At 46.4% G+C, this 13,972-nt stretch overlaps 1 protein-coding gene across 4 annotated transcripts in view; it reads left to right on the forward strand.

Annotated features, from left to right (window-relative positions):
* IRF3 (interferon regulatory factor 3) overlaps nt 1–13,972 on the forward strand; it is an 18,255-nt gene continuing 4,283 nt past the window's right edge. Inside the window, exons 1-8 of one of the 4 annotated variants that reach the window (XM_075605741.1) lie at nt 1–112; nt 713–846; nt 1,936–2,124; nt 6,522–6,810; nt 8,405–8,505; nt 9,452–9,506; nt 12,336–12,503; nt 13,886–13,960. In XM_075605741.1, the coding sequence (XP_075461856.1) occupies nt 1,960–2,124; nt 6,522–6,810; nt 8,405–8,505; nt 9,452–9,506; nt 12,336–12,503; nt 13,886–13,960 (853 nt within the window). In that variant the 5' untranslated portion in view covers nt 1–112; nt 713–846; nt 1,936–1,959. Of the gene's footprint in view, nt 126–712; nt 847–1,935; nt 2,125–6,521; nt 6,811–8,404; nt 8,506–9,451; nt 9,507–12,335; nt 12,504–13,885; nt 13,961–13,972 lie in introns of all 4 variants that reach the window. The other 3 variants (XM_075605744.1, XM_075605743.1, XM_075605742.1) reach the window with 3 other exon arrangements.

Consider the following 13,972-nt stretch of genomic DNA (forward strand, 5'->3'; position numbering starts at 1 on the left):
GCGGGGCGGGGCGAGCAGTCTCAGGGTGCAGAGCCCTGATCAGGAAGCAGCTGTGAAACTGAAAGCGCTGTGCAGCACACAGGCAGCTCCCGGCTGTTGCTGTCTCCCTCGGGTAAGTTGATGCTGTAAGTAACACATTGGGGTAGACCTGTGTGGGAGAAGCATGAAGAACAGAAGCTGTTCTTGAGAACTTTTCGGATAGAGTATATCTGCAGAGGGGCTCAGTCTGCAGCGGGTACAGGTCAGGGAGGAATATGAGGGCGTGCCACCTTCCTCTTTATGTGACAAGAGAATGGGTTACTTCTGGTATTACTGACACTGGATAAGGTGTCGTCCATGCCGCCGAAAGACCGCGCTCACATTGCCTTAACGCATTGATCGCACCCATAGACCGCGCGCGACAGCAGGTTCACCCAAGGAGGGCGAACCAGCTCTGTGACGTCACATACACGCCCCTAGACACGCCCCCCGATGGCGCGTCTACCATGTCCGGGCAATGCACCTGCTTCACGTGGGTGATGTCACGCACGCTTCCGCGTGGACGAAGGCTGTATGGACGCAGCTTCGCTTAAGGCTAATGAGAACTTGATATGGGAGACATTTTTGCAACAGAGTTTGCAGGATTCTGCAAACCTTGTGTGTACTAAGGTAGTTAGTTTTGGTTAATGAACCCTATAATTATATAATAATAATATATTGTGAAATTCTGCAGAACCCCAACCCTCTCTAATAGCGAGATCAGATGCATTGTAAGGAACCCCAACCCTCTCTAATAGCGCGCCTGAGATCAGATGCATTGTAAGGAACCTCAACCCGGAGAAGGCCGGTCTCCCGAAGAACAACTGAGTGAGTAGCACTTCCGCACCTCTCCCGATCCCACTCAGTCCGGGCCCCCGACAGCTTTCGTGCCCCCCCTGTGTCGGCGACCTTGCGATCCCACCCCTCTTTCTCTTACACACCACCTTGCTCTCTTACTTCCCTCTATCCCCCCCCCCCCTCACTATCTCACACGTTTCCCCCTCCATCTGGCACGTTTCCCCCACCATTTGGCACGTTCCCCCCACCATTTGGCACGTTCCCCCCACCATCTGGCACGTTCCCCCCACCATCTCGCACGTTCCCCACACCATCTCGCACGTTCCCCCCACCATCTCGCACGTTCCCCCCACCATCTCGCACGTTCCTCCCCCATCCCATCTCGCACGTTCCTTCCCCCCATCTCGCACGTTCCCCCATCTCGCACGTTCCTTCCCCCCATCTCGCACTCCCCCCCCCCCCATCTCGCTCGTTCTTCCCCCCCATCCCATGTCACACGGTCCCCTCCCCCCATCCCGTCTCGCACGTTCCCCCCTTCCCGTCTTGCACGTTCCCTCCTCCCCCTTCCCGTCTCGCATGTTCCCCCCTCCCCGTCTCGCACGTTCCCTCCTCCCCCCTTCCCATCTCGCACGTTCCCCCCTCTCTCCTTCCCGTCTCGCACGTTCCCCCCTCTCCCCTTCCCGTCTCGCACGTTCCCCCCTCTCCCCTTCCCTTCTCGCACGTCCCCCCCTCTCCCCTTCCCGGCTCGCACATTCCCCCCTTCCCGTCTCACACCTTCCCCCCTCCCCCATTCCCGTCTCGCACGTTCCCCCCTCCCCCATTCCCGTCTCGCACGTTCCCCCCTCCCCCATTCACGTCTTGCACGTTCCCCCGTCCCCCCTTCCCGTCTCGCACGTTCCCCCCTCCCCCTTCCCGTCTCGCACGTTCCCCCCTCCCCCTTCCCGTCTCGCACGTTCCCCCCTCCCCGTCTCGCACGTTCCTCCTCCCCCCCCCCATATCACACTTCCTAGAATACCCCTGTTTGCAGGCCCCCATGCAATTCCCAACACCTTGCTCTGGAGCTGCCTCAGTTTCAGAGCCCTTCTTTTCTTTGATATCTCCAACCTTTTATTCCTACAGTTTCACATTTTGCAATCGCATAGGATGGGCTCTCAGAAGCCGCTCATTGTTCCCTGGCTGATCAGCCAGATCGACAGCGGAACATACCCGGGCCTCGTCTGGCTGGACACAGAGCGAACACAATTCCGCATCCCTTGGAAACATGGCCTGAGGCAGGACCGATCTGGGGAGGATGTCAGGATCTTTGAGGTGAACATGTTCTCTGGGGGTTTTCATGATTGCAGTGGAGGGCACAGTATACTGTACTTGTCCAACAAATCAATTTTTTTTCCTGTGTGAAAAAAAAAGGATAAAATGTTAGTATTTTAACATATGACAGGGCTGTCAAACTGGTCGGCCAGTGGGTGGATTCACTGGCTATGCATCAAAAGCCAGGCTGCGCTGAAAGCTGTGTAATGCAGCGAGCATAAGCTTATAAGGGTTCCATGTAAAAAATGGATTTGAGGCAAAAGGTAACACTGTGTGTTCTAATTTGCATGTAATTTCCCAGAATCTTTTGCTGCAGTGGAAGCACTGTATGGTAGGTGATAATGGCGAAAAGCAGGGTTGCAGACCTGTCTAAGGCGCCATGACGTTGACATCGGTGCGTCGCGGGCGATTGGCCCAGCGACGTCACTGCCCCGCCTCCCTCAGTCTCCCCCCGCCTCCCATCGCGCCTGCTGGCTCGCCTGCATGGGCATGAAGTCGCGCAGATTTCAGCAGGCGAGCCTCAGCGTCAGCGCGGCTCCGAACTCCTCACCCCTCTATGGCCCCAGCCTAAAGCTGAGTCCAGAGAGACTGCAGCCGTGCGGAGGCTGAGGGAAAGCGCGTGCTTTCCCTGGTCTTACTATGCGCGCCGTCCAGGGATGTGTCTATGGGCGGACCAGTGACATCACGGAGCTGGTTCGCCCTCATTGGGTGAACCGCTCACGTGACCAGCCCTCCACTCCCCTCAGCGCTGAAACTTACATTTTTCTGTCTGCTACGGCTCCGCACGCCTGCGCGAGCCCCTGCTAAAGCCACTCTCATTGCAGCTGCAGGGGCTCACTGACGAGCGTGAGCGCGGGTCAGCAGCTAATCGCTGACCATGCCCGCGTCCTAAGACATATGAATGTGCTCACAAGTGCTATTTTAATTTTATTTATATGTATATGTACGTACGTTCATTTTTTGCAGTCTCTTAATATATATAACAGGGCGGATAGTTTCTTTCTTATGAAATAATAGATTTGCTGCCTGGTAATTAAATTATTTATTATATGGTTGATATTCACTATAAACAAAAAGTCCACTGCCCAGCTTACTGTATGGATCAGGATGCGCAAACTTTTCAGTTCGCTCCCCGCGCCCCTATCCTTACCTGCTCTCGGGCTTCAGCGGCGTCATATGACGTTATGTCGCATTGCCATGGCGACGTGTCACCGAAGAGCCAGCTGACAGCAGGTAAGAGAAGTTACTGAGGCCTCACGACTCTCCCGGCATTTAATTTAAGTGCATTGTGGAAGAGCGCGGGGCCTCTGCAACCGCCACTGCCCCCCGCCCCCCTAAAAAAAACCCTGTGCTCCCCTGGTATAGATAATGCTACAGCCGAGTAGGTGCACCTAAGAAAAGGAATGAACAGACAAAGAACCATCCCCAGAAGGGGAAGAGAGAAGTCCCTTAATCAGTGCTCCCCTACTAATGAGCAAGATATTGGTAGGGGTAAAGGGGGGGGGGGAGTGGATAATAGCCTATATATGGAAATAAAATTGGCAGTATATAATACCATATAGGAGATAATGCTAGCTCTGAGAAAAACTTGTGAGGCTGATTGTACCAATAAGTGCAATAAAAATGAATCTTTAATCATTAAAGTGTAAAATAATTATATCAACATAAAATATACAATATATGCATTCATATTTAAATGTTAGCGAAAAGGAACTTCTATGGCGCTCGGACCGTTAATGCATAAAATAAATACTGTGAAATCAAACCCATCCAGGTGGGTGTCTTTTGAAGATCAGCCCTGCCGTTGGAAATCACTCTATGCTGAATGCAGCGCCGTCCTGGATATATGCAAGTGGAGACAGGAAAAAAGAGAGTGCCGCGATAGTGCATTACCCTTATTTTAATGATACTCCACATAAAATCCATATAAAGCAGGTGGTTGTGACCAGGAAAAAAGCAAAACAAAATCAAATTGTGTTGGCTCGATGTTCTTTGCTGTCGATACTTTAAAATTGAAATCCTACTTACTAGAGGTAACTAGGACATGCACCTAGCATGCTGAAGTCTCGTTGAATTGTGGCTCCCCAGCCGGTTTGACGATAGTGTGGAGGAGGACGCGCTGGGTCAGCTGCTTGGCTCTGCTCTGTCTCTCTGCTCGCTCCCGCTGGTCGGCCCAGTCCAACTGACGTCAAGGCTATCACTACGGAGTATCATTAAAATAATTTTGTGATCCTACCTACGGTCTCATATGAGGATACGTATATCCAGTATATTATCAGCCATGACAAACACTGATGATTAAGTAATAATCCCCGAAGAACAGGGCATTACTGGCCAATAGAGTTGAAGGCCCGAGGTGAAGCCGAGGGACTTTAAACCAGCCAGGGCATTATTGGCCAGTAATGCCCTGTTCTGAGGGAATTATTACTATTATAGGCTAAATGTAGGTTTTTTTCATAAATAATAGACACTTTCGTATAGTTATATAGATTGTTTTTAATTAAAATGGTAAATACATGAAACCACCTCTATATACACTTACACTGCAGCTATCTATATCCTCACACTGCTGCCCCCTCTGTGTGTGCGCGCACACACACACACACACACACACACACTACAGCTCTACACCCACACACACACTGCAGCTCTACACCCACACACACACTGCAGCTCTACACACACTGAGCTCACACACACAGACTTCAGCTCTCTACACACACACACACACACACACACACACACACACACACACACACACACACACACACACACACACACACACACACAGCAGCTCTATCTATCTATCTATCTATCGATGTGTGTAGCTAGTAAAATCACTGGCAGATGTTGGCCATAAGGTATCTTATAGAATAGCACCATTTGGGGCTAAATGAATTTATGCTTATGTAACGGTATTTCTGAACCGGCCTGACCCACCCAATCTCACATTGGCCCCTGTGGTCTAACCGGCCCCCATTACAGTGTGGTAGTGTCTGGTGGTGCACCTGTTGGCAACAGGACTCCTGAGTCTCCCGCATGATGGTGTATGGGGAAGACCTGTCCAGACAGGCAGCTGAGGTAGTGTGTTGAGTCTCACCTAGTTCCAGTGCAGCGCCTCCACCTCATCAGGATCCCTGCGTCCGCAAGGGGATGATCCTGTTGAGGAACTCCTCCGTGGTGCTCCTCTCTGTACATTCACTCCACACATGTACACGAGAGGGTTTGTGATTAAGAGCATCTTTATTGGTTGATGTGGGCTAGCTGCCCCTCGCAGTATATTCTTAGCCACTCATTCTGCAGTCAGTGCCTCCCTTTAAAAGGTGTATCTCTCCTTAGATAGGGATTCCCTATCCCCGCAGGGATCACTGCCCTGTGCCAGGTCCCTGGACACAGTCTCCTCTATGGTTACTATAACATAACTCTCAGTCACTTAGGCTAGTACTTGAACTTGAGCGCCTGCCAGAACTCCTCCTCCTCTTGGCAGAGCTGAACGTAGATCTCTGGCAGATCTAACTTTAGACTCAGTGCTGTGCCTTATGTATACTCTGGAAGCTGACACACCTCTGACATCACTAACCATGGAGTCAGAGCATGTGACTACTCCCATCCATACACAGGGCACCCCACCAGGGTGTGAGGGCAAACCTCCATAATTACTGCTGGCATGCCCACAACTTACCAGGCCTTACTGTCAGCAGGAGAGATGACTGTAGCCATTTTACATGACCGCTACACTTACAATTCGATATTGAATAATGCCTATAGGTAGATGCCTATATATTGTTTTTATTTGGTACTCCTAAAGCGAATAAAATCATGTGAAAAGTGCTTTTCGGGTAGCACTGTTCCTTTTTCTTTTCCAGTTTTGCCCTTTTTTGAGCAATCTCTGGCACAAATTTGCTAATTAAAGTTTAAATTAGAGTAGGGGCAAGCAGCAAAAAATAATAAATAAATAAACATAGCTCTGTAATTCTCCAATCTCTTCTAATTCTGCCTCCGCTCCCTGCACACATTGCTGTGTAACCGAAACATGCTGTAATGAGGGACTTGGGGGCAGGCAATGAGTGTCAATAGCTGTGAGTACTGAGGGATGCCAATAAAGGTTTAGTGCAGGGGTGGCCAAATGCAGTCCTCAAGGGACACCAAGCGGTCTGGTTTTAAGGATAACCCTGCTTCAGCACAGGTGACTCAGTCGTTAACTGAAGCAGGGATATTGTGAAAACCTGATCTATTGGTGGCCTTGAGGACTGGAGTTGGCCTCCCCTGGTTAGTGGATCTCTTTCCCAAGCAGTAAGCTATACTCCATAACACTTTGAGTTACCGCGTCTTCCGGTGCGACTCCGTCCCCAACTTAAAAATGATTCTGTTGTTCCCATTGATTCCTCTTCCTACAGGCTTGGGCTATTGCCAGTGGTGCTTACGACCCCACGGTGGATGAGGCCAACCCAGCCATATGGAAGAGAAACCTGCGCTCGGCACTGAACCGCAAGAAAAACATCCGAGTGGTCCAAAACAGAAGTTCAGACTCCACCAACCCTCATAAAGTCTACGAGATCACAGGAGGGGCAATGGCTGCAAGTGAGGACTCTCCCTGTGTTTGCGAAAGGGGGCAGGAAACCTTAATCCCATCACCGTCTCGGGGGTCCAGTAACACACCAAGCTGTGGCAGGGAAAGGGTTAATGGTGTGTTCGTTCTGGGAAATGTTGAAAATCCAGTTATGAAAGTAACCCCTTCACTTTCCCTCTGGGTGATGGTCCTCCCCATGTATTGTAAGGCTTTCCCCTGCAATGTACAGTAAGATAAAGGACATCGCTATGTTTACAGTTTGTCCGGTTCTCTTTTCCTTGTACTGACTGCGGGTTATCTATTAAAAAAAAAAACCCCGATCTCGGTAGAGAGCATAGGAACCAACTTCTCCAATTCTGGAATATATAAGTCAATAACAAATATAGGGGCTGGCTGTGTGGCAGGGTCCCAATAAGCACAAAAACAGCAAAAATCGATATCTGTCTCCGCAGAATAAATACGCCTAGAGAAGGCGCCTTGTGTTTGGCGCTCGTTTATTTTATGTGTGCGACAGATGATTATATCGATATTTAAAAAACATTTTTTTAATTATCCATTAAACTCCAATAGTGCCGATCAGTGCACTATCAAATTAAAACACCCATTGCAGTTAATGGGAGTATCCATGCAATGTGGCGCCATCACAGATTAATACAAAAAAAATTAAGTAACCCTATAGCCAGTGTTCGACAAACCTATACATTTGCACGCCCCGGGCAAGTGGATTTAACATTGTGGCGAGCTCCTATTGGCCGAAGCAGCACACGTTTGGTACTAGGTGGCGAGTAGATTTTTTTGTTCGGCGAGTAGATTTTTTGGTGATTTGTCGACCACTGCCTATAGCAGTTACTATGCTGTGAAGCGGCTTCCTTCTGCCAGGGAAAGCTCTGCGCTCACTTGACATGCAGGGAATCAGAGACTTCCCTGACACAGAGAAGCAGCTTCACACTATACTGAAGTGGGACCTATATCCTTCCGTTTGAAAGATGCAGCACCTCTTCTCCACACTACACATGAACCAATGCTGTGGTTGTGGTGGGGAACCTGTTTTATATAAGGTGAATAAATATTTTAATGCCATTCTTCTATCGGTTTTTGTAAAAATAGTAAACTGAAACCTGGGAGGGTTTTCTTTCTTTAGCGCAGGGGGGGGGGGCATCTCCAGTCCCCAAGGGCCACCAACAGGCCAGATATTAGGGATATCCCTGCTTCATCACAGGAAGCTCAATCAGTGGCTCAGTCCTTCTGATTTAGCCACCTGTGCTGAAGCAGGGATTTTGTTACAACCTGACGCTTGAGGGCTGGAGTTGGCCACGCCTGCTCTAGCTCTTTTATGTGATGTCACTATTTGTGGCCCTTCTACAGGCAAACTGCTCTCCTCCTCCTGATTGGCTCCCTCCTGTCAGGGGCCAATCGCTTGTTTTACAGGCATTCTGCTTTTTCAGGGTCGCCATTGAAGAAAAACGTTCAGTATTTCCAAAGAAACAATCCAAGTTACATTTGTTTTTAGGAATGATTCTAAGGGGATATGAAGGGGAAGTACGACATGTACCCAAAGGTTATGCCCATGTGTTATTGGGGTCAGCTTTTCATTGTGTATACCCCACACAGAAAACACTCTGTTACTGCCTGAGATATACATTAGATGCAGCAGATACTGTTGGCTATACACTGTACGGTGATTTCGTTTCTGATTCTTTTTTTTCACAGACAATGCAACTTCTGAAGAGCAAACTTTAAGTGATGGTGTCAGCCCATCGTCAGATCTAGATTATTTCTTACGGTCCAACAGCGACGGAACCCGCAACATGGTGCGTCTACTCTATGGCATTAACCAGGTCGGGTGTGGAACAGTGGGGCTTATGCAGAGACGTTAGAGAATGGAAATAGCGCCATCTTTTGGCGAAAATACGCATCAGAGAAGCTTGTCCTCCCGAGAACATGGCGAGATTCACAAAATCCGCCACAACAGGTTTCGTTACTTTAAAATTCGCCAAACACGTGGCGAGAACATTAAATTCGCCATGTTTAGATAGGGTGGTATGCCAGTAGCATCGATGCGCTTGAACGCGCCATTATGCCCCATAATATGGCGAGTTCCGTGTCGCCAGCAAAACATGGCAATTTGCTGCAGTTCGCCGCGGTACTGGTCACACGTCAGAATTGCATAGAGGAAAATTGGCTATACAGCTTGCGCCACGGCATGGCGAGTTTAACGCGAATGTAAACTCGCCAACATTATCAACAAGTCTACAAGAAGGTAACGCCGTTTCCTGCATCCGCCCATATTTAACGCCAATTCTGTGGCTATTTTATTGCCGTTTTTCCTTTCACTAACGTTGATCTCTGCATAAACCCCAGTGTCTCACACCACATCTGCTGCTAAGAGACTAGCGGCCCGATATAATCTGTCAGCAGGCGGAGTGCTGTAGTGGGGAGGGGTTGAGGGTCCTTTTAATAAGCTTGTGAGTGCCGGTCCTGTCTCTGCCTTTTGTACTCGTCAGTGATCTGCTCAGGACACAGGTGAAAAGTAGATACACATGTCCAGATGCATGTTTGCTGGTAGGTTATTTTAACAGGTAAATGAGGATCAATAATAAATAGATGAATTGTAAACAGCTGTAGGGTTTTACAGTGTAAGGCGAATAAAAGGCAAAGTAAAAGGAAAATTCTACGCGTAAATATACCTGACTACCCGCACTATAGAACAAAGAATGGAATACATTGAGTCACACACAATCTTTCTATGTTCCCCAGGGAAGAAATCTTGAAGATGCACTTACTGTGCTGCACCTCTCCCAGAACCAGGAAGGTACAGTAGAAGCATTTCCCTCGTTCTCTCCCGTGTTGAGCGTGCCGGTAATTCCCTGGGTGGGATTCTGACACACTGCACGGAAAAGCGCTTCAGAGCCCCTGACATGGAAGTGATTTAAGTTTTTTTCCCTCGGTTTTTGAAACATCATATATTTAAATGTGTGATTAGTGCTCCTAAAACAGTGATCAGTAACATATCCAGTGGGACACATCAGCGGGCTCATGCGTATTGGTTCCTAATAACATTTTGCCCCTTTTACTGCTTAAAAGGGAAGACCCCCCCGACACACACACACACTTTTGTTATTTTTTTTTACCCATTTCTCTAGTTTTTCTCGAACTGTGTATGTTAGTCCTAAAAAAATAGCGCAAAATCGATATTATTATGACTGCTAATCTCCAATCATTTAGTGACATACGTAGACCTAAAAGAACCTTATCAGATAACGTGGATTACCTTAATCTTCAGATAAGATCCTTTGCAGTTTGTATAGAAAACACATCTGTGCTGCCTGGTGCAGTGGAGCAAGTGAGAAGAAACAGCAGGAGTTGCCATGTGAACAATATACCGCAGGCTTTGTCTTTTTTTATTAAAATATAATCAAATAAATAAAAAAAAACAGGTAGAAAGTGATAAAGGCATCATATGGAGCCCACTCTCACAATAGGTCATCTCGGTGGGATCTTCGCTTTTAAGGTGGCACGCAAAGGGTGCCCGTCTACATCAAGTGCAAAAACAAGAGTTGGGTTAGAGAGTTACATTTTTCTAAGTGGGAGAAAAATAAAAATAAACCTAAAACAAATAAATAGTTACAGTAGTCATTGGGCTACAATACGTGGCAGGGGAAGGGTTAACACGTTTTTCTAATTAAACGTGGATATTTTCTATGTCCGCGCACACAGACTAGGTCTGGGTGTGTGGTTTACACATACAGTACCCATGTTACTTCCCACATTCCACTAGTTAGCTGGACGGTTCCGAGACTCACCCAGTAGAATGAAACTCCTTCGCACGCACTGGCAGTAACGGCTACAGCGGGGGGCGGCTGCTTTTCACTTGACGGAGGACGTGGAAACCTGGTGCAGGACAGATGGAACCAACGTTATTGCAACCAGTGGCACACACGCGTGGGTGACATGGTGTGGTACCGTCGCCCTCCTGGTTTAAACCAACGTCCGGTTTCTCCCGCCGACGCGTTTGTGTATGTCCCGCTGCAGCACACCAGGGGTTGCAATACCGTTGGCTACATCTGTTCCTGTGAAATAGGTGCAGTTGGATAATCTTTCAACAGCTTGCACAGAGCTTCTCCCCCTGGCAGCCCATGGAGTTACAGAGCCAGTCATCTAGTACAGCAAGAGAGGTTAAGAGGAAAGCACCTAGCGTCTCACTAAAGGTTAGAATACATTGATTAAGTACATGGAATGTATGGAGCCTTATTTAAATTAATGTCCGCTGCATAAAATGTGGAGGAAAAACCACTGCGATGGTCAATTAGAGACATACACACACTACAATGATTTGCATCAAGTAACTCCTCACTGTTCCATATAATCATACCCTTTATTGTTAGGGGGGACACGATGGGCAACATTGCTGCTCAATATCTTGATTTGTTGTAGGTTGTGATAAGTGCGTGCGTGAGTGGTTGTTTTTTTTTTGGGAAAACAATTAAAAAAAATAGGTGCCGGTACCCGGCCTCTTTACCTTCTCCTCATGCTACGTCGCGTTGTCATGGTAACGCGTCGCCATCTGATACCGTGTTGTCACGGCGACGCATTCTCAGGAGGAGGGGGTAAGAGAAACTGGTGCATGTACTGTCACACACAAAACAAAAAGCCCTGGCTGTGATGCAGGTAGATGAAATTATAGTGGGTGGCGGTTTTTTAAAGTCAAAAAGGCCATCGGTAGAGTAGTAATTTTAATAGTAATAAAAATAAGAGTAACAAAAACTATGTCTGTGCTCATTAAATGAAGGATTTATACACATTCACATTCCCTTTTTTTTCTTTTTTAAGCATTTGAACGGAAATGTATGTAATCAGTGGGAACTAACACCAAACCATGGACAGGAGGAATATTGTCTGTAGTTTCTGCCAAAAATGCACATCTGACTAGGTTTACAATCAATAATACTATCGTTACTGCGGCTTTAACGTTATTTGCACCAATAACTGCAACATTTCTTTAGCATCAGGGGTACAAACACCCTCGGTCCTCGAAGGACATTTAGTTGGGTCTGTTGTGGGGTAACGCACCCCACCCAGTGATGGCAGTTAACATTGGTAGCTAACGCTCACACGGATGCAGCAACCCGCCACGGACCTTAGTGATTCTCCAAAAAAAAAGCTAAATCAGACCAGCACCCAGAATAAAATAAAACGCTTACTAACTCAATGAGTGATTATAAAAGAAAATACATTTAATGAGTAATTACAAAAATAGTAAATGTTTTTTTTTTTTTTTTTTTTTATTATTATTATTTAATCTAGCATCATACAAAATCACATAATCCACAGAGTGAAATGTAAGAAGTACATAACCGCCACCCGGATGTCCAAAGCCACGCCAGCGTTTCAGGCCTCCCCTCTCGTTCCTCAGAAGCCTGATATGCATTCAACTTCCTGTTTTATTTGTACATTTGACTGCTATGCAACTACATTGACGCTACTTCCATAAAATGTATTTCAATCAAAAGTTAGGGCTACAATACCCGACTGTGCCAGACAAACCCCACACCTTTCACCACTGATTAGTTGTATTGTGTACTGTATCTGAATCGTTGCCGCAAAGTGCTTATTTCTCTTATTTGTTATATGTGCTCTTCAGAGTTGTACCAGGCCCCTGGAGACCTGCCTGACACTGTGGCATCTATGGATACCTACAATGCTGCATCAGCTCAGGAACCCTGCTACATTGGGCCAGAAGTATTTGGTGTTGGAGAGACCCATTTAAACCGTGAGATTTCACCTTACGCAGGCAATGCAGAGGAAGATGGTCAGTACCGCCATGTCATGTAATGGGAAAGGTTTTGATCTTATATACTGTAGTACTGTAGCTGCAAAACGCCACAAATGCTGCTTTCTCAGCATACCTTGTACCTGTTTAGTTCAACTTTACAGAAAAACCTTGTTGTGGGTGCACATTCATAATACTAAATGTGTAAATGTACATTCGTACTGAAATAAAAATTTTAAAGGCACCGTTTTTTTTTTATATATAGGCAATACGATACCGTGTAGAGACGAATATCAAAGGCAGCACTCCAAATGGTTGTCAAAAGAATATTGTATTAACAAGACATCATTTCCAACGTTTCGGTCCTTCGTGACACCCATTTGGAGTGCTGCCTTTGATATTTGTCTCTGTCTACACGGTATCGTATTGCCTATTTGTTCTATACAGGATTTGCATCCACCATATTGATTTCCCCGACGGAGGGCCTATTGTTCTTTATCTATTTGCTATATATATATATATATATATACATACACACACACACACACACACACACACACACACACACACACACACACACACACACACACACACACTATAAAGTGGTTACCATAGGCTGTCAAGTATGAGTAACTATGACTACAGACAACGGTGCTCCTAGTACAATAATATGTAACCAACAAAAAGAAAGTACCAAAAACGGAGCACACAGGTATACAATAACCATTTATTCATATATATATAATTTTTTTTCCTAAAAGTTACTCCATGATATAGTACAGGGTGTCAAAACAAAGATGATATGCTGCACACCACAATCAAATAATACATTCAATATTACTGGTGCTGCTGGTTCAAGGGGTACCTGTCCTGGTAATCCGAAACTGAACTGCTGAAAAGGAGATCCAACGCACTGCGGCTTTGCTGAATAGGAAAATGTATTGTGCCACACAACGTTTCGACCGTAAGGTCTTTATCAAGTGACAGGCACTTGATAAAGACCTTATAGTCGAAACGTTGTGTGACACAATAAATGTTTCTATTCAGCAAATCCATAGTGCGTTGGATCTCCTTTTCAATAGTACAGGGTGTCCACATTAAAAGAGGCACAGTGTATTTACTTATAGAAGTTCCATTAAATATTATGTCAAATACAAAATTATAAATGGTACATGATAGAAAGATGTTCCTTTAAACAAACTCCGAACAGCAATAGTATTTTGAGGCACAGAGAATAGGCTGGGATTTCACATCGTCGGGGTATCTAGTGTATTGTTGGCTACTGCTTGTGCTTCCTCTATCTTTTATAAAGAACTAACTAAATGAATATGTATACAACAGTAGCCTATGAGCAGCTCTGCGACTTGCCTTGCATGTTAATAAGATCTTCTAATATATGTATATTCATTCATATTTCATAGGAGCGCATTGTGGACCTTTCCCAGTTCAAGAACAACCAAACCCACTGCCGAATTATTTCCACAATGACACATTGGGTAAGACACAAC

Source organism: Ascaphus truei, chromosome 6, assembly GCF_040206685.1.
Source record: "Ascaphus truei isolate aAscTru1 chromosome 6, aAscTru1.hap1, whole genome shotgun sequence".
Taxonomy (NCBI): Eukaryota; Metazoa; Chordata; class Amphibia; order Anura; family Ascaphidae; genus Ascaphus; species Ascaphus truei.